Below are 23,785 nucleotides of genomic sequence, written 5' to 3'. Positions count from 1 at the left end.
ATAATATAATTATTATAATATTATTAATTTGTTCTATTTATCTATCTGTGATTATTATTATCCTGCTGAAAAATCTGAGAGTTGCAAACATCTTGACCCTTCATCCCTATGTACTTAAACACTTAACCTTCTAAAACTAGGACATTTTCCCATCTAACGATAACAGTGATCACACTCGGTATTGTTTAACATTAATGTTTTTGACGACTCTAGGCCAGTTATTTTGTAGGTGTCCCTTAATTTGAACTTGTCCAATGGTTTCATCATAATTATATTAGAGTCAGACCTTCTCTATAGAAGTACTACATATGTATAAAAATTTTTTTTTGTCCATCTGGAGATTGTAATATATTTATTTGAAAACCAGTTTCTGTGAAAGAATGCCCCAAATAGTCATACATCTTTTCTTCACCCAAAACCTTGATGACATGGTTCTTCTGGTCAGCGCCGATGCAGTGATACATGCAGTGAACAGCAGGTCTCCAGAGGAATTTCCTCAGAGCATTTGCAATATGCGCCTGGACAGTCTTCTTCAGATGAACGATGAGACCCTCTGGTTCTGAATCATCACTGTACTCAAATGGTTCTGGGGGTTCTCGCTCTTGTTCCTGCTCCTTGGTTTTCGGGCCGTGGGCTGCCACAGGTTCCACCAGCTCTTCCATGTCATCACTGGTCTCCTTCGGAATGATGATGCCTCCAGTGGAGGGTTGTTTGAAAGGCTGGTATCTATAGGGCTCTGGCATGGTCGGAACCTTAAACTGGGCAGGTGTACCTCGGGCTGGGTTATGCAATAACTGGAAGTTTGGCTCAGATTCTTTTTTCTTCTCCTTTTCTTCCTTTTCCTCTGCCTTATCTACTTCCATTTTCTCCTCCTCTTTTTTTTCTTTTCCTTTTCCTTTTTCTTTCTTTTCAGCCTTGGCAGCAATAGATAACACAGCTGTGGAAACTTTTTCCTTCTCTTTTTCTTTTGGTACTTCCAGAGGGGTATGGTGTGCAAATACAGGTAGTTTATAGTTTTGTTCTCATTTTTGTATCTCTGTGTTCTTCTTCTTATTATTTTTTAAATTTTCATGATTTTCTTGATTCTTCTTTCTTTTTACTTCTCCCCACCAGTTGTTCTGTTGCTAAATCAAGCAAAATTTTCTTTAATGAAAACACACTTCAGGAAAGTTTTTTTAACTCATTGATAGTGTCGTATGTTTCGGCACATCAAAAGTTCATCTAGGGCATTGGGGTCACTGCCACACCTCTTCCCAGAGTGGTCGTACATTTCCGTACCCTCCTCCCCAATGTGTAAGGGGTTCACTTGCTTCCCATCCTCACCAATATTTGGTGTTACCGATCTTGTTATTCCGTTGGATGTGTAGTAATATCTTACTATGATTTTAATTTTCATTTCCCTGATGATGAGCGTGTTGATCATCTTTTTCATGTGCTTCTTGACCTTATATGTATTTTATTATGTGAAGTGTTTGTCAAATACTTAGCCTATTTTAAAAATTGGGCTTTTTGTCTTTATTATTGAGTTTTAGGAGTTCTTTATACAGCCCAGATGTCAGTCCTTTGTCCGATAAATGTCTTGTGACTATTTTCCTCTAAGTCTCTGGCTTACCTATTTATTTTCGCTGTGCTGAAGTTTTAAATTTTGATGATGTCTAATTTATCAATATTTTCTTTCGTGATGACTGCTTTTTGTGTCCTGCATAAGAAAGTTTGCCCACTGCTAGGTCACAGCGATGATTCCTACGTTTTCTTCTAAAATCTTTATGGTTTTAGTTTTTACCTTTGGGACTATACTCCATCTCATTAACTTTTGTGTGTGGTATAAAGGCAGGAGTGGCCACATCTGGAGCCTTGTGTGACGTGATCATGAATTCAGCTTTTATCTGATGACAGTTGGGAGTCAGTAACTTATTATTGGGAGCTGAGTATGGCTGCTTTTAGTGCTTTGACTGCTCTGTATTCTACAACTGTAGAAAAAACACTTGTTTGAAAAGACCTTACATCTGGATATTTTAGACTAACCCTATAATTCATTAAATCCTTTGTTTTTATGTGTATTTTGGAAACATTATTTGGGAAGAAGTGTCATTTATGTTGTGATGTTTGCATGTGAGTACCTGGTATATGGTAATTAAGCAGAAAAAACTCAAGTTGAGCCCTGGGCATATTATTTACCTATGGTTAGAAAAAGAGCAATAATGATGCTCTTTTGCAATAATGATATTCGCATGAAATACCTCATTTAAAAAAATACCGCTCTTTTAAAATTAATTTTCTGAGTGACTCTTTAGGTAAAAACTATTTTGACATCAAAATAACAAAATGCTATTAAAGAAAAAAGAATTGGTATCAGTTTTTATAAGATGATCTTGTCTTAAAAGAAGAATGGTCTCTTGATATCCCTTCTATTTTCTAGTTTCTTAATTCTTTTACTAACAAAAATACCAATTAAATAAAAAGGGAGTAGAACCCATCTGGTAGTTATATGTGGAATGGGAACAGATTAATTATCATGACGAGATCGATTTTCTAGTAGCATTATTTAGATGCATGTGTGTCTATTTGGGGTGGTTGTGAAGGTGCTGGGAGATATTATTGCACCTGCAGGATGAAGGGGCCACCTGGAATGGAGAATGCAGGCGGCCTGGGAGGACAGGTGCCGAGGGGTCTGAGTTTCTGTTGCTCTTATCTCTGGGAAGTTTTTAGTAATGAGAACCAGAGCCACAGGTTTTGGGACTCTCCACTCGTATGTGTACATCCACCTAGTGCACGGTAGTCTTCTAAAAACACATTCCTTAGCATCTGGTGAAGGGAAGCTATCCTGGTGACCTGACTTTAAGAGCCTCCGGTGAATCACACACGGAAACGCGGATGGTTTCTTCACAGAGGCAGCCTAGAACGGATTATAGGGGAATGAAATGAACGCTGAAGCATGGTGCTGATGAAATTCTTTACATAATTTTGCTCGGAAAAGATTTCTGTCTTTTTAGCTGTTAAGAAAAGAAAATGGTTCAGAGTGGCCATCTCTTGTAATAAGGTTTTTCTGGGTGATTTTCCTTTCTTCACTTGCCTTTTGGTTTAGATACAGCCTTAGGGGCTTTGCCTGGTTCCCTCGGACATTTATATCTCTCTGGGAGGTCTGGGGTGGTGATGAATGTCTGCTAGGTGTCTGCTCATGTCCTCGTAGCTATGACTCTCTGTACCCCTGACAGCCAGCCAGTGGCAGGGTCTTTTTGAAGCCTTCTGGCATCTATCCTCCATCATTTCATTTCCAGTATCTCCCACCAGTTTGGGCCTTCCATTTCTCTTGCCTGCGTCCTAGTCTCCTGACTGTGTGCGCCCTCCAGTCACCCCATAAACTCCTGCCCGATGGTTATTCCCACAGTATACTTGGCCTCTTTCCAGCTTGTGAGCCTGGCAGTGTGCCTGGCATATAGTAACCTCTTAAGAAATGCTTATTGAATTAATGAATCCACCTGTTGCCAAATCTTCAATGGTTCCCTTTCCTTTTAAAACTATAAGTTGACTTTCAAGACGCATCAGCTTTGCCATAAGGCCTCAGTGTACATACACAGTCGCGCGGGGTGGCCTGCGGGGTCTCAGCTCCCGCTCCCCACATAAGAACGCAGGACATGGTGAAGCCAAAAAGGAACACCCACGGAGCCATAGGTAGGGGAGTCATACCACTATATTCTCGCTGGCGGCTGGTTTGGAGATACAGGAAGCAGGAGCCACACTGTCCGCAACCCGCCGTCCTAACTGCAATCCGCGCTTGCCAGTCACCATCTTCTTGCTAGCCCCCATTTTCTGCTAGTGTAGCCACTGCAGTTATATTAGTGGCCAATGGCTCACTGGTTACAGCTGATGGCCAACTAGCCACAGCTGATGGCCATCCAATCACAGTTGATGGCCATTTACTACCTGAGCCAGCACTTTTCCACATGAGTCCGAGAGCCTGGAAACTGCACTCCTGGCTCTGTCCTCACACACACACAACCCGGATTCCTGCAGTCACCCCCTCACCCCACTGCACTCCTTATTTTATTGCCAAGCCAGGCTCTATGTTCTCTGAGCACCATGATGCTTTGCTGCCTCCGTGCCTTTTCTGACCTGGACTCTGTTCACCTTTTCCCCACTATCACTGCTTGATTTCTGGCCTTTATTTTGCTTTTTAGTGTTTTAGTAGTTCCTTAACCAGACATTCTGTTTTCAGTCTCTCCCCCCGCAGAAAGGTTCATGCTGCAGACCCAGGACCCCAGCTAGACCACTGACTGAGCCTGGAGCTTGTTTCCTCATCTATAAAATAGGGATAATACAACAGTAATGATAAACCTGTGGGCCCTGAAAAATAGTAATACTATATACTTAATAGTAATACTAATAACTTAAGTTATTTTAAAAATCACATAGTAAATACTTGACTACATTCTAATTGTGAAAAAAAAAAACTACAGATGCTTATATTAAAAAAAACAAAACAAAAAAAAAAGGATTCCTACATTTATAATCCTCTACCTGCCAATCTCCCTCTTTCTTCTGGGATAACCACTGAACAGTTTGATAACTTGGCTTCTTTTCTGGGTACGAATGTACCTGTAAGTAGGACATGGTATATATATTTAAAGTGCCAGCCTCATAGCCGTCATTTCAATAAATGGTACCCATGATTATCATCAAACTTCAGGCTCCAATTTACCTTTCCATCTATATCACCTGCTACCTCCCGTAGGTTTTCCTATTTTTTTTACTTTTTATAATACATATAGATATACATTTAAAGATTTTATTGGGGAAGGGGAACAGGACTTTATTGGGGGAACAGTGTGTACTTCCAGGACTTTTTTTTCCAAGTCACGTTGTTGTCCTTTCAATCTTAGTTGTGGAGGGTGCAGCTCAGCTCCAGGTCCAGTTGCTGTTCCTCGTTGCAGGGGGCGCAGCCCACCATCCCTTGCAGGAGTCAAACTGGCAACCTTGTGGTTGAGAGCCTACACTCCAATCAACTGAGCCATCTGGGAGGCAGCTCAGCTCAAGGTGCTGTGTTCAACCTTAGTTACAGGGGGCGGAGCCCACCATCCCTTGCCATCCCTTGCGGGACTCGAGGAATTGACCGACAACCTTGTGCGAATCGAACTGGCAGCCTTCGGAGTTAGGTGCATGGAGCTCCAATCACCGAGCCGGCCCCCCTTTTTTTTACTGTTTAAATGTAATTGCTTTCACTTCTCCAAATTTCCCCAGCACTTTCCTGCCTTTGCTTTTGCTGGTCTTTCCATAATAATTAAATTGCCACTTTCTCAAAGAAGCTTTCCATCATCCCCCGATGAAGGAGATGAAGGAAAACTTATCTTCTTCTGAACTTAATGTGCATTGATTACAACATTTGTCACTGTCTACATTTTACATTTGAGTTTATGTGGATAGGGATGTGGTAGAAGAGGGGATATCTTTCACTAAGTTGTGAACTTTTAAAAGCTAAGTTGTAATTTTTGTTCTAAATTTTTTATTTTGAAATATCTGTACTCATAAAAAGTTGCAGAAAGAATATAGTGAGTTCCAGTGTACCCTTCTTCCAGCTTCCCCCAATGATAACATCTTACATAACTACAGTTAAGTTCTATTTTTCATTCCTCTGTCTAGATCTCCTGGTTGCTCTGTAGAGCCTGGCATGCAGTAGGTCCTCATAAGCCTTATTGCTTGATGAATGAATTAATGTTCTCCGTGAGCTTAGGACCACATCCAAGTTAATAGATTGCCATCGCATCCTTACTCCAGTATTGGCTAGAACTGACCAGTCTCATGAGACCCAGACTGAAGCTAGGGACATTTCTTGTCTCCGTTTGTGAACACTTGGTTGACCCATTGGGCAGGAAAGATGAGAAAGCATTCTAGAATACATGCCCACACCCCTGAGATTTCAAAATAATACTTGAACAGGGAAGCGGAATTGGCTGTAGGCTGATGGTTGATGGGCCTGGGGACTTGCAGGTCTGTGATACCATTCTGTCTTCTTTGGTAGGTTGAATGGTCTTAATTCTCCATCTCAGCAGTTAAAAAAAAAATACTGCCACATTGACAAAACATCATAACCACTTCTTTTTTAGGTTTTAGAATCCATCTCTACTCAGTCACATTAGCAGGGCAGATAACCTGAAATATCTGCGAGGTATGCCTGTACTTTAGGTTCTACCCGAAATGCACTTAATTCATGTATTTGGGGTGAAAATGGAGTTGATTATGCCAGAAGGAATCAAAGAAGGTAAGGATTATTTGTAGTAATTACTTGTGAGTTTTCAGGGAAACACACTCTGATCTTTGATGGAGATTGATATGCAATGAGTAGCCCCCCTGTCTTAGCAGAGCAAATATTGTGGTCCTTCGATGTGTAAGTCAAGAACTTGGTTCTTTCTTTGTAGCGGGTCATTGCTCTCTGTTTATCTGTAAAGAAAGTATATGAATCTGGTGCCTCTGTTGCCAAAACAGAGGCCAGAGGAATAACAGGAGAAGCTGCTATGCAATTAGGAGGTAGAGCCCCAGTTTACTCAGATAAGGGAGAAAGCTGCGTGTTTCTGTCTGCTATGGGGAGGGCGAAAAAAGCAAGGGCAGCCCAGTGGAGGTGGTTATAGGGAGAGGAGACCCTGCAGAATAATGGCAGTCCCTTAAAAACTCTGAGGGGGATCCCTGTCCTCTGGAGCCAATCCCCAATGGTAGAAGAGTGGCATTTCTTATTCCTCAGTATTCTTATCCTGTTATGTATTCTAAGGAAATGGCCATCCAAATAGGGGCATTTGTAGACAAAACTTAAAATAACAAGTATACGTTGATTACAGCTACAAGGAGATACATAAATCCCAGCCAGGATTCAATGTATTACATAATCAATGAGTACATATTATTAATCTGCTATTTATTAACTGTGTGGCATGAACAGGCCACTTGTATTTGCTTCATTTTCCTCATGTAAAAGTGGGAAAAGTAACAAAACCTATTGCAGACATTTGTTGTGAGAATTGAATTGTGTACATTTGTAGAAAGATGCTTGGTTCTTGATTAGTGTTTAATGTGTGTTTTTATTTTCATTATTAGTCTAGATTGGAAGATAAAAAGATATGAATGGTGTGTATTTATGTTTCGGTGAGGTAATTAAAGTGCAGAAGAAAAAAATCAAGTTAAATATTCCTTTTTTTTTTTTTTTTTTTTTTTTGCTTTTCTCCCTCCATTTAACTTAATTGTGGAGAAAACTTGCAAGAACACGAAAGAGACTGTAGGTAATGTGGTAGACATTTGTATGCAGTTTGTTGAGAATTTTTATCACACCGTGTATTATTACACTGTACGTGCCTATTAGAAATGTGTTTGGAAATGCCTTGTGCGTTTAAGTCTGAAAGCTTGGGGTTGAAGGGTGTCACTTTCCCTGTGGTCATACTCCTGGAGTTGTGCCGGTTGATTCAAGCTGTTCACAATTCCATCGTGGCGATTACTCTTCTAGTTGGGCATGCTTTTTACTTTTTCTTAAAATACGTTTTAAATTGGAAAAATAATATGTGACATGGTAAAGCATTTAACAGTACAAAAAGGAATAAAATAAGTGATTTTTCCATCCTGCATCAGGCTCCCAGGCTCCCTCCATAGAGGCCACAGCTGGTGTTAACGGTTTCTTGAGTGTCCTTCTAGCACAAACGTGTGCATGCACACCACACACAGGCACACAATTATAGCATAATATATGTACTGTTCTGCACCTGTATGTCTTGAAGAATGTTCCACATCAAAGCACGTAACTCACCTCGCCCCTTTTTATGCCTGTGTAGTAGACGGTAGAGTCATAAAATTGCCAGTATCAATTTCATATGATTCAACCTAATAACTTTGGCAAATACAATTTATATAATAAATCTCCTATAGATAGATGTTTAGATATCTTTTTTGTCCTTGGGTATTACAAACAGTGGACCTCATTGTACATGTTCTTGTGTACATATGCGGGTGTGGATGGAGGGTAACTTTCTAGAGTGGATGGTAGTATTAACCTTGATAGATCCTGCCAATTTCCCTTTTAAGTGATTTTGCCAATTTATGCTGCAACCAGCAGTGGATGAGAATATAGGCAGAATTCTTGAGAGAAGAAAGAACGAAAAGATGGGGCCTTCATGCTTGCCTTCTCTTTGTATTCAGAAAGGCACTGAACTGACCACCTTTTGAGTGTTAAAGGGAGGACTATGAGCCCAGAGATGGTTTATAATAATGATAATTATAGCCATAATTTATTGAGCATCTACCATGTCATATTACTTCATTTAATTCTTATGACAACTTGAGAGGTAGGTTCTATTATTATCACCATTTAACCAAGTGAGGAAAATTCAGGAAGAGAGAGACTAAATAGCTCATCCAAAGTTCCACAGTCCCAGGTAACCTCTGTTCTACTTTCTATTTCTATGAATTTGACTATGTTAGATACCTTATATAAGTGGAATCATGAAGTATTTTTTGTGTGTGTATGTGACTGGCTTCTTTCACTTAACATAAAATCCTCAAGGTTCATCCATTTCGTAGCATGTGACAGATTTTCTTCCTTCGTAAGGCAGAATAATATTCCATTCTATGTAAATAACACATTTTGTTTTTTCATTCATCTTCTGATGGACATTTGGGTTGCGTCCATCTCGTGGCTATTGTGAATAATGCTGCCATGAACATGGTTGTGCAAATCTCTCTTCAAGACCCTGCTTTTAGTTCTTTTGGGTATATACCCAGAAGTGGGGTTGCTGGGTCATATGGCCCTTCTATTTTTACTCTTTTAGGAAACTTCCATACTGTTTTTTTATAGTGGCTGCACCATTTTATTTATAATCCCACCAACAGTGCAAAAAGGGTCCAATTTCACCACATTCTAACCAACATTTGTTATTTTCTGTTTTTCGTTCTTTTGGTTTTTTTTATTTTATTTTATAGTAGTCATTAATGGGTGTAAGGATACTTCGTCATGGTTTTGATTTACATTTCTCAGATGATTAATGATGTTAGACATCTTTTCATTTGCTTGTTGGCCATTTGTATATCATCTTTGAGAAATGTCTATCAAGTCCTTTGGTCATTTTTTTTTTTTTTTTTACGGGAACAGGACTTTATTGGGGAACAATGGTCAAATTGTTGTCCTTTCAATCTTAGTTGTGGAGGGTTCTGTTCGGCTTCAAGTTGTTGTTCTTTCAGTCTTAGTTGTGGAGGGCGCAGCTCAGCTCCAGGTCCAGTTGCCGTTGCTAGTTGCAGGGGGCACAGCCCACCATCCCTTGCGGGACTCGAGGAATTGAACTGGCAACCTTGTGGTTGAGAGGACGCGCTCCAACCAACAACTGAGCCATCCGGGAGGCAGCTCAGCTCAAGGTGCCGTGTTCAATCTTAGTTGCAGGGGGCAGAGCCCACCATCCCTTGCGGGACTCGAGGAATTGAACTGGCAACCTTGTGGTTGAGAGCCCACTGGCCCATGTGGGAATCGAACCGGCAGCCTTCGGAGTTAGGAGCACGGAGCTCTAACCTTATGAGCCACCGGGCCGGCCCCCCTTTGGTCATTTTTTATCGGGTTATTTGATTTTGTTGTTGTTGACTTGTAGGAGTTCTTCATATAGCCTGCATATTAACCCTTTGCCAGATATAAGATTTGCATATAGCTCCCCTCACTCTGTAGGTTGCTGTTTCAACTCTGTTGATTGTGTGCTTTGATGCACAAAAGTTTTTAAGTTCGATGTAGTCCCATTTGTCCATTTTGTTGTCTGTCCTTTTGGGGTCACGTCCAAGAAATCATTGCCAAATCCAACGTCATGAAGCATTTTCCTTATGTTTTCTTCTAGGAGTTTTGTAGTTTCAGGGCTTACATTTAGATCTTTAATCCATTTTGCGTTCATTCTTGTATGTGGTATAACTGAATTCTGCACCATTTTTGATGGTAGTCTTCATTTATCTCATAAAGGTCCCAAAAGAACCAACAGGTTTCTTGTGGTTGTGGAGTGACTATCCCAGGTCTTTGAGTTCTAGCAAAGTCACTTATATTGAGCTAAACAAACATCTGTTGATCACTTGCTAAGTGTCTGATGGGTTTGGGAAGTGAGGGCAGGAGATACAAAGATGAATAAGGAAGGGAACTCTCTGGAGTGATATGAATGCTCAATATCTTGATAGGAGTTTGGATTTTAGAGGTTATGCATTTGTCAAAACTCAGAGAATGTACTTAAGATTTGTCCATTTCATTGCATGCAAAGTTTACATCAAAAGAAAAAAAGTGAAACCAATATTCAACTCTAGTTAATTTTAATATACTCTGAAGTTTTTAGAGGAAAGTACACTGATGTCTGCAACTTACTTTAAAATGCATCCAAAAAATTAGGTTCACAGATGGAGAGAGGGGTGAACAGGTGATAAGCATGTATATTTAAAATACGAATTAATACGCTTGATGTTTGAAATTTTATATAATAAACTGCTGATGGAACAAGATGAGAAACTAGCACCCAGAGGGAGACTGATCCTTACCTCACACCATATAGGCAATGGCCTCTTATGTCCTGTCCTAGTCTTTTTGGTGGGGTGGGAGGGTGTGGAGGTAGAATCTGGTCAGCACTAAAAGCATTTACTCCCCTTTTGAGGCTGTTTTTAAACCACTAAGTCATGTGCCTTCTGTCATGAGGGGTCAGCCAGAGTAATTTGAATGACTGATATCATTGTTGGGGTCCTCCAGTACCTAGAGAAAGGAATACATTTTACATTGTAACTTACTATACAATTATATCTAACTGAAAAAGTTTCATGAAACTATGCTTCACTGTACTCTGATATTTTCTATTTAATTTCTGGAAAAAAAAAGTCAGTTTTGATCCATTAATGGGTTAAGAACTGACAGTTTGAAAAATGCTACTCTAACACGTAAACCAGGGAGACCAAAAGATTGATCGATTGATCTATCTAGATAGAGATATAAATCTATCTATCTATCTATCTATCTATCTATCTATCTATCTATCTATCTAGCTAGCTATCATTTAACATTAACAGTGAACATTGTCATAAAAATCATTAGCATTTTCAAATGTTCCTTAGAGCTTCAAACGCAATAAATCCAAATTTCATTACATGTGCCACTGTAATTTCTTAGTTGTGTGACCTTGGCAGAGATGTTTAACTTTGCAGCCTCAGTTTTGTCATCTGTAAAATGGAGATAGTAGGGAAAGTACACACGTTAGAGAATTCTTGAAAAGGATTAAATGATGTCTGTAAAGTGCTTAACACTTCGGCCAAATAAAAGGCCTCAATAAGTGGTACATATTTTTATTAGCCATGAATTCACGAATTTCTATATATTTGGGCCTCAAAAGAAATCAGAATGGGCTTCAGAAAAATATGTTGTCCCTCAGTATCTTCTTTAATTCTTTTTCCCTATTTGTTTTTCATGGAAATAATCTTCGTGAGTACCCAATTGTTGGCTATAAGGTTCGGTTACAACAGTGCTCAGTTTTCCAGCAGTTGTTGGTAGTTTTGGCAAGAGTGCCATTTGGAAATATGGGGAATTTTGGCAGGCTTAGTGGTTTTTGCTGTTGGAGACTGCTTTGGCATAATCCTAAGTGTGAGAGGCATGTCTGGGGTTTCTCACTGATTCATCCCTTTAGTGCAGAATTCTGCATAAACTGTATCTGACTTGGGGGGTGGGCAGGAAGAGCCCAGAGGGCCTTATTACAGAGGAGCTTACTTCTTTGAAATTCCCTTGTGGAGGGATAATTCTGCACCATTTGGATTTTCTCCTTTTTAATCTGAACAACTTTGGCTGCTGGTGGAAATAAACAAACTGTTCCGGTATTTTTGGCACAATTAAAATTTTTACTCTTTTTAATTTAATAGAATCTTAGGATTTTGTTGCTGGGAGAGCCCTTAGGAGATCTGTGCAGTTCTGCCACCTGACAGGTGAGGGTCCTCCTTCAGAGCGGGAGCAGCAGCAGACCTTCGGCATCAGGTGCAGCCCTCTTGCTCATGTCTGGCTAGAGAAGAGACCTAGTGCTTTCGCTGGAAAACGGGGACATGTTAACCACAGCCAATCTAAGAAAACTATTACTATTACTGCTGTATGCTCCTGCAATCCCTTTTGAGTGTGTATCTTACTGCTTACTATAGTTATTGGTTTATTACCTAGGATAGCAACCCACTTAGAAATCTCAGTGGCTTCATACAACACAGATTTATTTGTTGCTCACATATCATGTCCAATCAGAGTCTGGGTAGGGAATGTCTGTTCTCCTCTACATAGACACTGAGAGACTTGGGCTATCAGGGACATCTTGTAGCCATTTAGGACACATACCTTCCAGGTTGCCATAGCAGGGAAGAGAATTAACCCTCACTCTTCTGTGCTTCTGCCCAGAAGTGACAGAGTCATTTTGCTCACCGTTCATCTATCAGAACTGGTCATATGACCCTGTCTGACTGCAAAGGGGATGGAAATATGGGAGAACATATGGAATATTTGATGAGAATTACCAGGGAGGAGTGATACATGCTAGTAGGTATGTTTAAAGTGTATGTTGAAAAAAATATAGCTTCCTATTCTGTAGATCTACCAAGTTTCATTACTCTCGCGGTTTTCTAAGCCTCCAGGTTCATAGAGGCTATCACGGCAGCAGCTTTTACTGATAGTCTAGTGGGGACAGGGAAGCTGCTGCCAGCCCCAGGGTCATGGGGTCCATGAGCAGAGCAGCAGATAACACGGTAGAGAAATAGTGGGGGAAGCCGTGACTTCATCTGCTGACTTTGTGTGGTTACTGTGTAGTAGGCTGAAAAATACCCTTTCCCTGCAAAGACATCAGGTCCTAATCCCTGGAACCAGTGGATGTTATCATACACGGCAAAAGGGATGGTACAGATGTGCTTAAATTAAGGGTTTTGAGATGAAGGGATTATCCTGGATTATCCCAGTGGGCCCTAAATGCTGTCACATTTCTTCGTAAGAAGGAAGGAGAGGGAGATTTGACACAGTGACCGAAGAGAAGGAGGCAGTGGGACCATGGAGGCAGAGATTGGAATGACATGGCTATAAACCAAGGAATGCCAACAGCCACCAGAAGCTGGACGAGGCAAGGAGTGGCTGCTGTTCTAGAACCTTCTAAGGGCGTTCGGCCCTCCGAACACTTGATATTGGCCCGTTGGTACAGATTTTGCACTCTGGCCTCTGGAATTTGGAGAAAATAATTTTCTGTTGTTTTGAGCCACCAAGTTTGTGGTAATTTTTTATAACAGCCACTGGAAACTAATGTGTACTTAGGTTCCCAATTTCTTGGTGGGCAGCCACCCTTATAACCAGTGCCCTGAGGATTGGTAACTACAGTGAAGACTGGGAAACTGGGGGGCTGAGGAAAGGGGTGAGTGAGAATTTTCTTTATATCCCCCCTTTTTTACCTTTGAAATTTGAACCATATGAATGTACTACCTATTCAAATAATAAATATAATTAATCTTTATAGCCCTGCAACCCTATAGTAGGGGAACATGGTTTATTTTATGTATTCATTTCCCCGGGTAACATCCAATACAACTTGTGTTCTGTGTAATGCACTTTGAGTAATTCTCTTCAAAATGTTGCCCACGGGCCTTCCCATTCACTTACTCAAATTTCTTCTCTCTCCTTTGTACTTCTGATATTTGGGTGTTGTTCAGTGATGGGAAAGAATTATATGGAGAAAAATGAATGATGCTGTAATAATTACAACTTTTAATTTGAATTTTAAAATGTAATTTAATTAAAAATTACCTCAGAATTACCTCTCACTCTGGGTCAAGGCTTTCTGACTGGCGTGCTGAGATTTCATCTTCTCTGCCTTGGGGAGTGCGGGCAAGGGCCAGGATAGCCAGAGGCCCCAGACTGGTGGCTTCCACCTCCAGAATTTAACCCCGTGACACCAGTATGCTATGTAATTGTTATTTGCAATGTGTGTAGTGATGTGGAAAGGTTGGTAAATACTGCTCTAGCTAAAACGTGGCCATATATTTTTAAACTGTATGTTGCATACAAATAGCTATGGAACACAAAGTAGTTGGGTCTTTGGGAAAATGGTGGTGATTGTTTTGCTCCAGTGTAGGCGTCCTCAGCCTTTCTTCCACCGTGACACGCATGGGGATGGTGGCACTCTGCTGATGAAGACACTAGCACTTCTGCAAAGCCCCAAAAGCTGGCTCAGTATCAGTGGATCCCACACAAAACCTATAGGAAAAGAAGGCAGAATAACTAACACTGTAGGTAATGATCTTGAGTTCACTCTTACTTACCAAGAAATACATCATTGAAAACTTGGGTATGTCCACTGTCTGGGGACCACGTCCTCTGACCTATATATCGTAACTGACATCCCAGTTGAGAACCACTGTCCTCACAGAGTAAGTAACATTTCATATTCTGGCTACCTGAATGCAAATTAATTTCAAACCACCAAAAAAGATAATAGATTTTTGAAAAAAGAATTAGTGACAAGCAAAAACAATGTTAATGGTAGTACATACATTATGTAAATAAAAACTTGATCAAGTTCAGTTTTCATTTGAACTGTAATATTTGTTGTCCCGTTGCGTCCCGGTGATGTTGGTAATACTATCTGTTCTTTATGTTTTCTGGAATAAGTAACTGCATTAATATGTCAGTGTAGTACTGTCTGAAGAACTCTAAGAGCTATTAAAATGCTTAAAAATGAAATGATCAATTCTTCTTTTGTTCTCTTGACAGGATAATTGAAGCTATCTGCATAGGTTGGTTCACTGCTGAGTGCATCGTGAGGTTCATCATCTCCAAAAACAAGTGTGAGTTTGTCAAGAGACCCCTGAACATCATTGATTTATTGGCAATCACGCCGTATTACATCTCCGTGTTAATGACAGTATTTACAGGCGAGAACTCTCAACTCCAGAGGGCTGGAGTCACCTTGAGGGTGCTTAGAATGATGAGGATTTTTTGGGTGATTAAGCTTGCCCGTCACTTCATTGGTCTTCAGACACTTGGTTTGACTCTCAAACGATGTTACCGAGAGATGGTTATGTTACTTGTCTTCATTTGTGTTGCCATGGCAATCTTTAGTGCACTTTCTCAGCTTCTTGAACATGGGTTGGACCTGGAAGCATCCAACAAGGACTTCGCCAGCATCCCTGCTGCCTGCTGGTGGGTGATTATCTCTATGACTACAGTTGGCTATGGAGATATGTATCCTATCACAATGCCTGGAAGAATTCTTGGAGGAGTTTGTGTTGTCAGTGGAATTGTTCTATTGGCGTTACCTATCACTTTTATCTACCATAGCTTTGTGCAGTGTTATCATGAGCTTAAGTTTAGATCAGCTAGATACAGTAGGAGCCTCTCTGCTGAGTTCCTAAATTAATGTACTGCAAATCAAGTCTTGCGTACACTTTGCTCAATAGAAAGAGTTGATGCTACTTCATATTCATGTATTTCTTATTCGGTGAGCACTGCAGTGGTTCTGTTATTATCTTGGTAGGGTAAAAATTATCCTTCCCAGCTGAAGGGATAAAACAATTTACTTATTATGGAGTAAATAAGATTGAGACTGCAAAGGAAAATTAATGACTCTTAGAGTAAATTTTAGGATCTTATTTTATTTAGACTTGTCTCTTGTTGCCTTGAACAATTACACGTTTTAAAGTATATTATTTGAACATTTTAAAATGGAGAAGCTGTATTTTCCAAATGTTTTCCCATCTTGTGAATTCAGAAGAAGCTTGGAAGTTAGTGTTGTTTTTTGTTGGAGAGCAACATTTTCATTTCTAAATGTTTTATAATCTCTCATATCAATGTCAGAAGTATCCTGGAAACATATGTCACATGCAAGAACTGTTTAACAAATACTTAAAAAACTTGGCTGAATTTAAACTGTGTAATGGAGCTTGATACAAGCAAGAATTGTATTTGGATATGTTTTCTAGTCTATTTCTCAGTTCTCTGATTTATTTTTGATTCTATTAATCACTTTATCACAGAGCTTCATGGAAGCTCGAGTATGTCCTTCCTTTTCCATTTTAGGTTTCTTTTATCTCTTTACTGAAATAACTGAAAAAAGCATTTTAGAATGAAAAGAGTGTGTATTGTTTAGCATCTTATTAGAGTTCATTTTATTTGAATTCATTGCTGTTACTAGGTGACACTTGTCCTAACATTCAGATGTCCAAATGAGATTTCCACATAAAAATGATAATAGAAGTAGTTTGGTATTGCAACCCATATTTATCTTCTCCTCTCCCCCACCCCTGCCCAAACAACGTGGGTTTAAGTCTTACCAGATGAAAGGATATTTAGCCATTTTATACCAAAGTCATACTTAGATGTCACTGGATTATAATAAAAAAAGAAATGAAATACATCCTTATTTTTGGTTGCTGTGTAACTAAACCAATTTTAAGCCTGGTAAAAGCAATGAATACATAATTATTTGATCTGATCTTCACCATCCTGAATTATGGCTACACCAAACCTCTTGCTACAATAGTGAATAATATGCCACATTAATCTTGCTAGATTATTAGAACTAGATAATGTAAAACTGATAATTGTATAGTGCTAAATTTTAGCAACATGAGTTAAGATTTTTGCTTTGTTAACCAGTTGCCATAAAGAAGTCAGTGTATAAACACAAAAAATTAAAGTCATAGATTCATGAATAATTTAATGTTGGTCACTGTAATTTAGTGGGGGGAGAGGGGTGGAGAGGGGTTGGGACCTTGATATATTTATCAAATAAGGGGTTACCAGAAGTGTTCATTAAGGAATATTAGCCATCATCTAGTTCCAACCTCAACTAGTACAGGTAAAAAACTAGGGCAAAAGAGGGTACAATTGTGGAGTTGGGGCTAAAAACGGGATCTTTAGAAACCAAGCCCAGCCCCTGATTCTCAACAAACCTCTGGGTTTTGAGAAGCCACACTTCTTCACCATTGCTGGTCATTGTAGCAAACCCGTTCCTTTTCCCTAATTCCTTTTCCTGAGTTTATGTGATATTTTGGCCATTAAGAATCTTACCCTATCTTCTCTACAACTGCACACTGGGATGCTGCTTATTACATACTCAAAATAAATCCTGTTATTTATTGTATATTTATTGTGTTTTACTAAATTTCAAATAAATGGCATGGATTTATTTTTTCTTACCTATTTAGATTAAGGCTTTGTGATTCATGAAAATAATATGCAGATGACAGCATCTTCATGTTACTAATTAAAATATCATAGCCATCCATTTTGCTGGCAGTGGGACCTCTGCATGGGAATATGTCTCATCTCCCCAAGTAAATTATATCTATCTTGAGGGCTGGGACTGTTTCTTGTACACACCTTCATTTCCCTGCAATATCTACGGCAGACTTGGGCACAAACTATTAACTGATTTGGGGGGAGAAACTTCTGTGTGAAGAGGCAAGGAGAAGCAAACTCCTGTATGTGCACATGTATAGCTATACGTGTCAACAAACAGAGACAATGAGGCTGCCCTTGAATCAACATTGAAGGTGATGCCAGACTTCTCATGAAGGAGCATGTTGTATAAATTCTAATGACAATTCAGCTACCCACTTACTAAGAATGGTGATGAGACATGATAGGGTAGTTCAGTCATGAGTGAAAAAACAATATCACGGATATTGTAGTTTTTTTAGAGCAGAAGCATTTTATTTTAACTTTCCCTGAAAGTTACTGCCTTTTAAAGATCATTTCCTAGGACTTTTTTCTTAGCTGTGCTTTTAGACATTTTTCATAATTCAATCTTCATGGCACAAATGCTCTCATTAGGAGCCTATTAATTAGTAGCCATGAGTCAGATATTATCCTCATTAGAATGCCCAGTGAAGAAAGAGGAAGTCCGAATGTTTTGTTCTGATTTTACCACACCTGAGATTTTGACTTCATCTTATGTAGACCTGGTTTTGTGTATCCGTTCACATGGGATTTTTCAGGATTAAAGATGCAAATTAGAGACTACATTTGAAAGTGAACATACTCTAACTCAAGGACTTACTTACCTTTCTCTTTTATGACGATTTTTATTCTGGTTTGCTTGTTGAAACGGTTGCGTTTCCTTTGCTCTTGGGTTTTGCAGTTACTTGTAACCACACCTTTGTAAGTTCTTCCTTAAAAACGTAAAAATATATTCCTTCATAGTGGCTGTCAGTAAGTCAGAGTAGTATTTCCTGTTTTTAAACTTTTGTCCAGATGTCTTGCCTTGGTCTCCTATGATCTGGGAGTGAGGGGAGATGGAGTTAAGTTGGATGTTGGCGTTGGAAGGATTTTCTTTGCTGGCTTGGTATTTTCTAGAAGCAGCTTATTTTCCCTCTTTGCTATAGAAATAAAAAACTGAAAACTCCTAGCTCTGTTTTATTGTTAAGCTTCTATGTCTCCAAACTTAATGCATAGCTTCACAAAGTATTTCCAGAGCCCCCTAACCCTACATAAATGTACATTTAGGGCCGGCCCGGTGGCTCAGGTGGTTGGAGAGCCGTGCTTCTAAGGCAGAGAGGTATCTGGTTCGATTCCCACGTGGGCCAGTGAGCTGCGCCCTCTACAGCTAAGATTGTGAACAACAGCTGTCCCTGGAGCTGGGCTGCTGTGAGCCGCTGGCAGCCAGCGAGAGCTGCTGGGGAGCGCAAGGCTCATAATACCAGCATGGGCCAGGGAGCTGTGTCCCACACAACTAGACTGAGAAACAACGGCTTGAACCGGAGTGGGTAGGTGGGGGGGTGGGGAAGGCGGAAGAAGGGGGGAAAAAAGTACATTTATTTGTTACATAACATATAATATAATCAAATATAGTGTAAATATTTCACAGGTACATCGGAAATTAGAACTAAATGGCCCTGGAGACTTTCTAGTCCTCTTCCTATGCTCTTTATCTCTCATCCTGATGTTAGCAACCAGGAAACTGTGGCCCCAGTGGGATGTGATTTAGCCATCGTCACACATAGGGAGACCAACTTGTCCCGATTAGCCTGAGACTTTCTTGGTTGTAGCACTAAAAGACCCCCATCCTTAGTCTCAGGCACATTTGGAGACTTGGCATCCCAGTGTCACATCAGGCCCCAGAAACCTGGTTTCCAGACGTCTAGTTCAGTACTCTTTGGACATACCTTTTTAAATTTGTAACATCAGAAGGCGTGAATGATTTCTTTTAAAAATATTTTCTTTGGGGCCCCTTTTAATAGGTCAAATAAAAGGCAAATGTCGCTTTTAGACACCCTAGATGTCAGGAAGGAGGGCTTGGGACCCGTGTGTAAAAAACCTCAGGTTTTCAGTAGTTTTTAAATTGCAAAACTTCACAACTGTGCACCCATTCGGATATATCCAGATAAGTGCGGTTCACAGTTATTGCAATATTTACAAGGAACAGGTTGAGACCTGTCATAGCTGAATAGGAAGTAACATGGGTTTGAGCCTTAACGGAATGTTCCGGAGACGTTCCATTTTGGTCAGGGAAGGTTGCATACATTTCTCTGTTTGTTCAGCATGCTTTCATATGGTGTTTTGCTTCCTGCTTTTCCTGGTCCATCTGCACTTAGAGGACTGGGCATATTAGGAAATTAATGATTTACTAGCCCAGGCTGTGGAGCCTTCTAAAGACGTGTGAAGTGTCTGTCATCTGCAAGCATGATTACACTGCCCAGTTCTCTGAGTACCTTTTTTTCCTCTAGCAATTCTACACTTGTGCCTAAATGTTCAGGTTTTTCCAATTCTACCAGACCTTCCCAATAAACACTTAAATTTTTGACTGTTAGTGTCAGCGCAAGCCAGTTTATTATTTGTTTAGGGTAAGCTGCAGTTGACAATCTGCATTTATGCTGTAATTTAAACAAATTAATTTTATGTTGCATTGATGAGAATCCTTTGATTTATATTTAAAAATAGCAGCACTATATCATGTATAGTGAAAGTATAATGACATTTAGTGGATGAAAGACAGAGGGAATAAATATTATTTGGATTACACCTACTAGGACTTAAGTACTGATATGCCATTTGTATCTGAAGTATGGCTCTTGCTTTATTTATGTAACTTTGTATTAAAACTGAAACTTCCCATAATTTTGTATTAGGTAGGTTCCCCGCCATAGATTTCAGTTATTTCAGTTGTTTTAAAATAATTCTATAGCTCTGCCTATGACAGAGTAGAGGCCATCTATAGGATGTATTGTTAAAGTGTTTTGTTTTTTAAAGAAAGGAAGCACAAGTAATGACAGGTGTTTTTGCTGTGTTAATATACAATGATTTGTTCAACTTGCATATTACTTATTTTTATTAGTTTCAGGTGTACAAAACAATGTACTAGTTAGACATTTACACCCCTCACAAAGTGATAAGCCCCCTCCCTGAATCTACTACCCCTCTGACATCGTATATAGCTGCTACAATTCCATTGACTCTATTCCCTATGCTGTACTCCACATCCTGTGACCATATATATATATATATATTAAATTATAGTTGACATTCATTATTATTCAGCTTCAGCTTCAGGTGTACAGTGCAGTGATCAGGCATCTACACCATGAAGTGGTCTCCCTAATAAGACAAGTGCCCATCTGACACCCTACACAATCTTTACAACATTATTGATTATAATCCCCAAACTGTCTTTCGTATCCCCGGTGGCAATATTGTAGTTACCAATTTGTTCTTTCTAATCCCTTCACCTTCTCCCACATCTAGCAACCCTCAGTTTTTTCTCTATATCTTTGCAACTGTTTCTGACTAGTTTGCTCATTTATTCTATTCTTTAGATTCCACATATAAGTGAGAGCATATAATATTTGTCTTTCTCCGTCTGATTTATTTCACTTAGTATAATGGCATATTACTTTTTAATTGTATGTTACAAGCTTGATCTTGCAAGTTTGATGGAATTCTGTGCTTTCCTTTTCTACAATACAGAGGTCAGGAGAATTTTCACTTCCTTAGTGGAGAGCAGCATTTGAGTTATAAATCCTGAACGCTGATACAAGAGAAGTGTATGTGTGTGTGTGTGTGCCAGCACGCACTATTGTTATAATCATTTTATCTCATTTTTTTTTTTTTTAGTTATACCCACTCTTTCATACGAAACACTTGGAAGTAAAATGCAAAATCATTAAATTGATATAAGGCTTAGCTCTCGAGGCCATATGAAAACTGTTTAATTTTGTTCATAGGACAGAAATGGAGAGTTTAGGTTATTTTGCTTTTGAGGTAAATTGCCTAACTTCTTCGAATCTGTGTTTTTATTCAGTAATTCTTACAACTTGGGAGGTTTTTAAAAAATAAATAACATAAAACATGCGATTATTATAGTTGTAAAATCAGAATAATGGGTCATGGTCCCCTTCTTGATAACATCTGGCTTATAGTAATTTAACACATTGTGTACGGCAGGGTTTAAATCCCTCGTGAAGATTGTCGTGATCCGTACGCAACGTGTTAAGGGAAATCACCTTTTATTACTTCTTCCAGTCAACACAGTTTAAAAAGGTCAGATAGAAATCGAGCATATATATGTTTGTGTCTTTTCTTCAATACATTTTTAAATTTATGATCTTTCTGTGCTGTAGTGCAAAGCAGAGATAGGGACACTGTAGTACGCAGGAAATAATTAGGTGCATCCCACTTTTTGTAATAAATATGTTTCCAAACATTTGTATGAAAAAAAAGGTTTGAAAACATCGTATTTCATATACACAATATGGGTGTGTATAGGGACTCAATTAGGTATTCCTTTTAACCCGTGAGTCATCCTTCTGTTGTGTTATTATCCTCTAAAGTATATGATTTTTTAGATTTGATTTTTCATGTTTTATAAGGATGAGGTCTCTTGAGAAGGCCATACCTGGATGGGGATCAGAATCAGGTCAAATTATTGGAAAGTTGCTATTTCTAAAATCAGATTTGGGGAATTATGACATTTGACTTAATAATGAGGATTTTTATCAACTAATAAAAAGGTGTGATTTTCTGGTGCCCATAAAAGTTTTCTAAGGGATAGATGGGATACCTACTTTTTTATTAACTGTTCTAAATTTTTTCTGCCTTTCTTTCAAATCAGTGACCCACATCCTAGTCAGGCAAAAAACCACACAAGTGAGGTTAAGCATTTTTTTTGTTAGTGTTGTGGTTTTGTGTGTGTGTGTGTGTAAGCTTTAGGCTATTTTGGAAGACTAATTAGGGAAGTTAAAAAGTGGAACTAAACAAATAAGAGGTGGTCATAACAATGCATTTTAAAAATTGAGATATAATTCATGTACCATAAAATTTATCATTTCCATGTGTACAATTCTGTGGTTTTCAGTGTATTCATAGAGCCATGCAACTATCACCACTGTCTAACTCCAGAAGATTTTCATGTGCCCCTTTCTCATTAATAGTAGTCACTCCCCATTCCCGTCAACCGTCCCCCAGTAAACACTGATCTCCATTGTGTCTCTATAGATTTACCAGCAATAATGCGTAGAAATGGAAATGTGGTCTTTTGTGTCTGGCTTTTTTCACTTACCATGTTTTCAAGGTTCATCCATTTTGTAGCATGTGTCAGTACTTCATTTTAGTGCTGAATAGTATTCTAGTGTATGGATATATCACGTTTGTTATTTCTCTGTTGATGGACATTTGGGTTATTTTCATTCTTTAGATGTTACGAACAATGCTGCTGTGAACATTCATGTACAAGTTTTTGTATGAACATATGTTTTCAATTCTCTGTGTATATACCTGGGAATGAATTACTGGGTCATATGGTAATACTATATTCAATTTTTTGAGGAACCACCGTATTGTTTTCTAAAGCAGCTGAACCACTTACCATTCTCACTAGTGATGTATGAGGGTTTCAATTTCTTCATGTCCTCACCAGCGCTTACTTCCTCTTTTAAAAATAATAGCCAACCTAGTGTGTGTGAAGTAGTATGTTATTGTGATTTTGATTTGCATTTCCTTAATGACTGATGATCTAGCACATCTTTTCATGTGTTTTTTTATTCTTTGTGTGTCCTTTTGGGAGAAATGTCTATTCAAGTCCTTTGCCCATTTTAAAAAAAAGGGTTATGTATCTTTTCATTGTTGAATTGTAAGAGTCTTTATATATTTTGGATATTAGACCCCTAACAGACACATGATTTGCAACTATTTTCTCTCAGTTTGAGGGTTGTCTTTTCACTTCCTTAATGATATCATTTGTAGCACACAGGTTTTAATTTTCGATGCAGTCTAATTTATTTTGTCTCTTGTCTTTTGTGCTTTTGGTGTTGTATCTAAGAAACTCAAGGTTCTGAAGATTTATTCCTTCCTGTTCCCTTATAAAGTTTCTTATAGTTATTAGCTCTTTCAGGTCTGTGATCCATTTGGAGTTACTTTTTGTACATAGTGTGCAGTAGGGATCCAACTTCATTCTTTTTTGGAGGTGGTACCATTTGTTAAAAAGGCTGTTCTTTCCACCATTGAACAGTGTTGGTATAATTGTCAAAAATCAAATGACCATACATATGTGGGTTATTTCTGCACTCTCAGTTCTTTTTTATTGATCTATATGTCTATTCTTATGCCAGAACCACACAGAAGACTATAGCTTTGTAGTAAGTTTGGAAATCATAAAGTGTGATTTCCTCTTCTTCTTTTATGAGATTGTTTTGGCTATTCTGGGTCCCTTGCATTACTACGGGTATATGACTTTTAGTATCAGCTTGTCCATTTCTACAAAAAAAAGCAGTTGGAATTTTGATAAGGATGGCATTGCATTTTGATAGGGATTCT

At 38.9% G+C, this 23,785-nt stretch overlaps 1 protein-coding gene across 2 annotated transcripts in view; it reads left to right on the top strand.

Annotated features, from left to right (window-relative positions):
* Positions 1-18,730, top strand: part of KCNG3 (potassium voltage-gated channel modifier subfamily G member 3) — a 32,890-nt gene extending 14,160 nt beyond the window's left edge. For both annotated transcript variants that reach the window (XM_019757059.2, XM_019757058.2), the window contains exon 2: positions 14,750-18,730. In XM_019757059.2, coding sequence (XP_019612618.1) covers positions 14,750-15,395 — 646 coding nt within the window. In that variant the 3' untranslated portion in view covers positions 15,396-18,730. The remainder of the gene's footprint in view (positions 1-14,749) is intronic.
* The last annotated feature ends 5,055 nt before the right edge of the window (positions 18,731-23,785 follow it).

The sequence above is a fragment of the Rhinolophus sinicus genome, linkage group LG05 (genome assembly GCF_036562045.2).
Source record: "Rhinolophus sinicus isolate RSC01 linkage group LG05, ASM3656204v1, whole genome shotgun sequence".
Taxonomy (NCBI): domain Eukaryota; kingdom Metazoa; phylum Chordata; class Mammalia; order Chiroptera; family Rhinolophidae; genus Rhinolophus; species Rhinolophus sinicus.
Note: the sequence above shows the minus strand (reverse complement) of the source record. Positions and strands in the feature narration are given on the sequence as shown.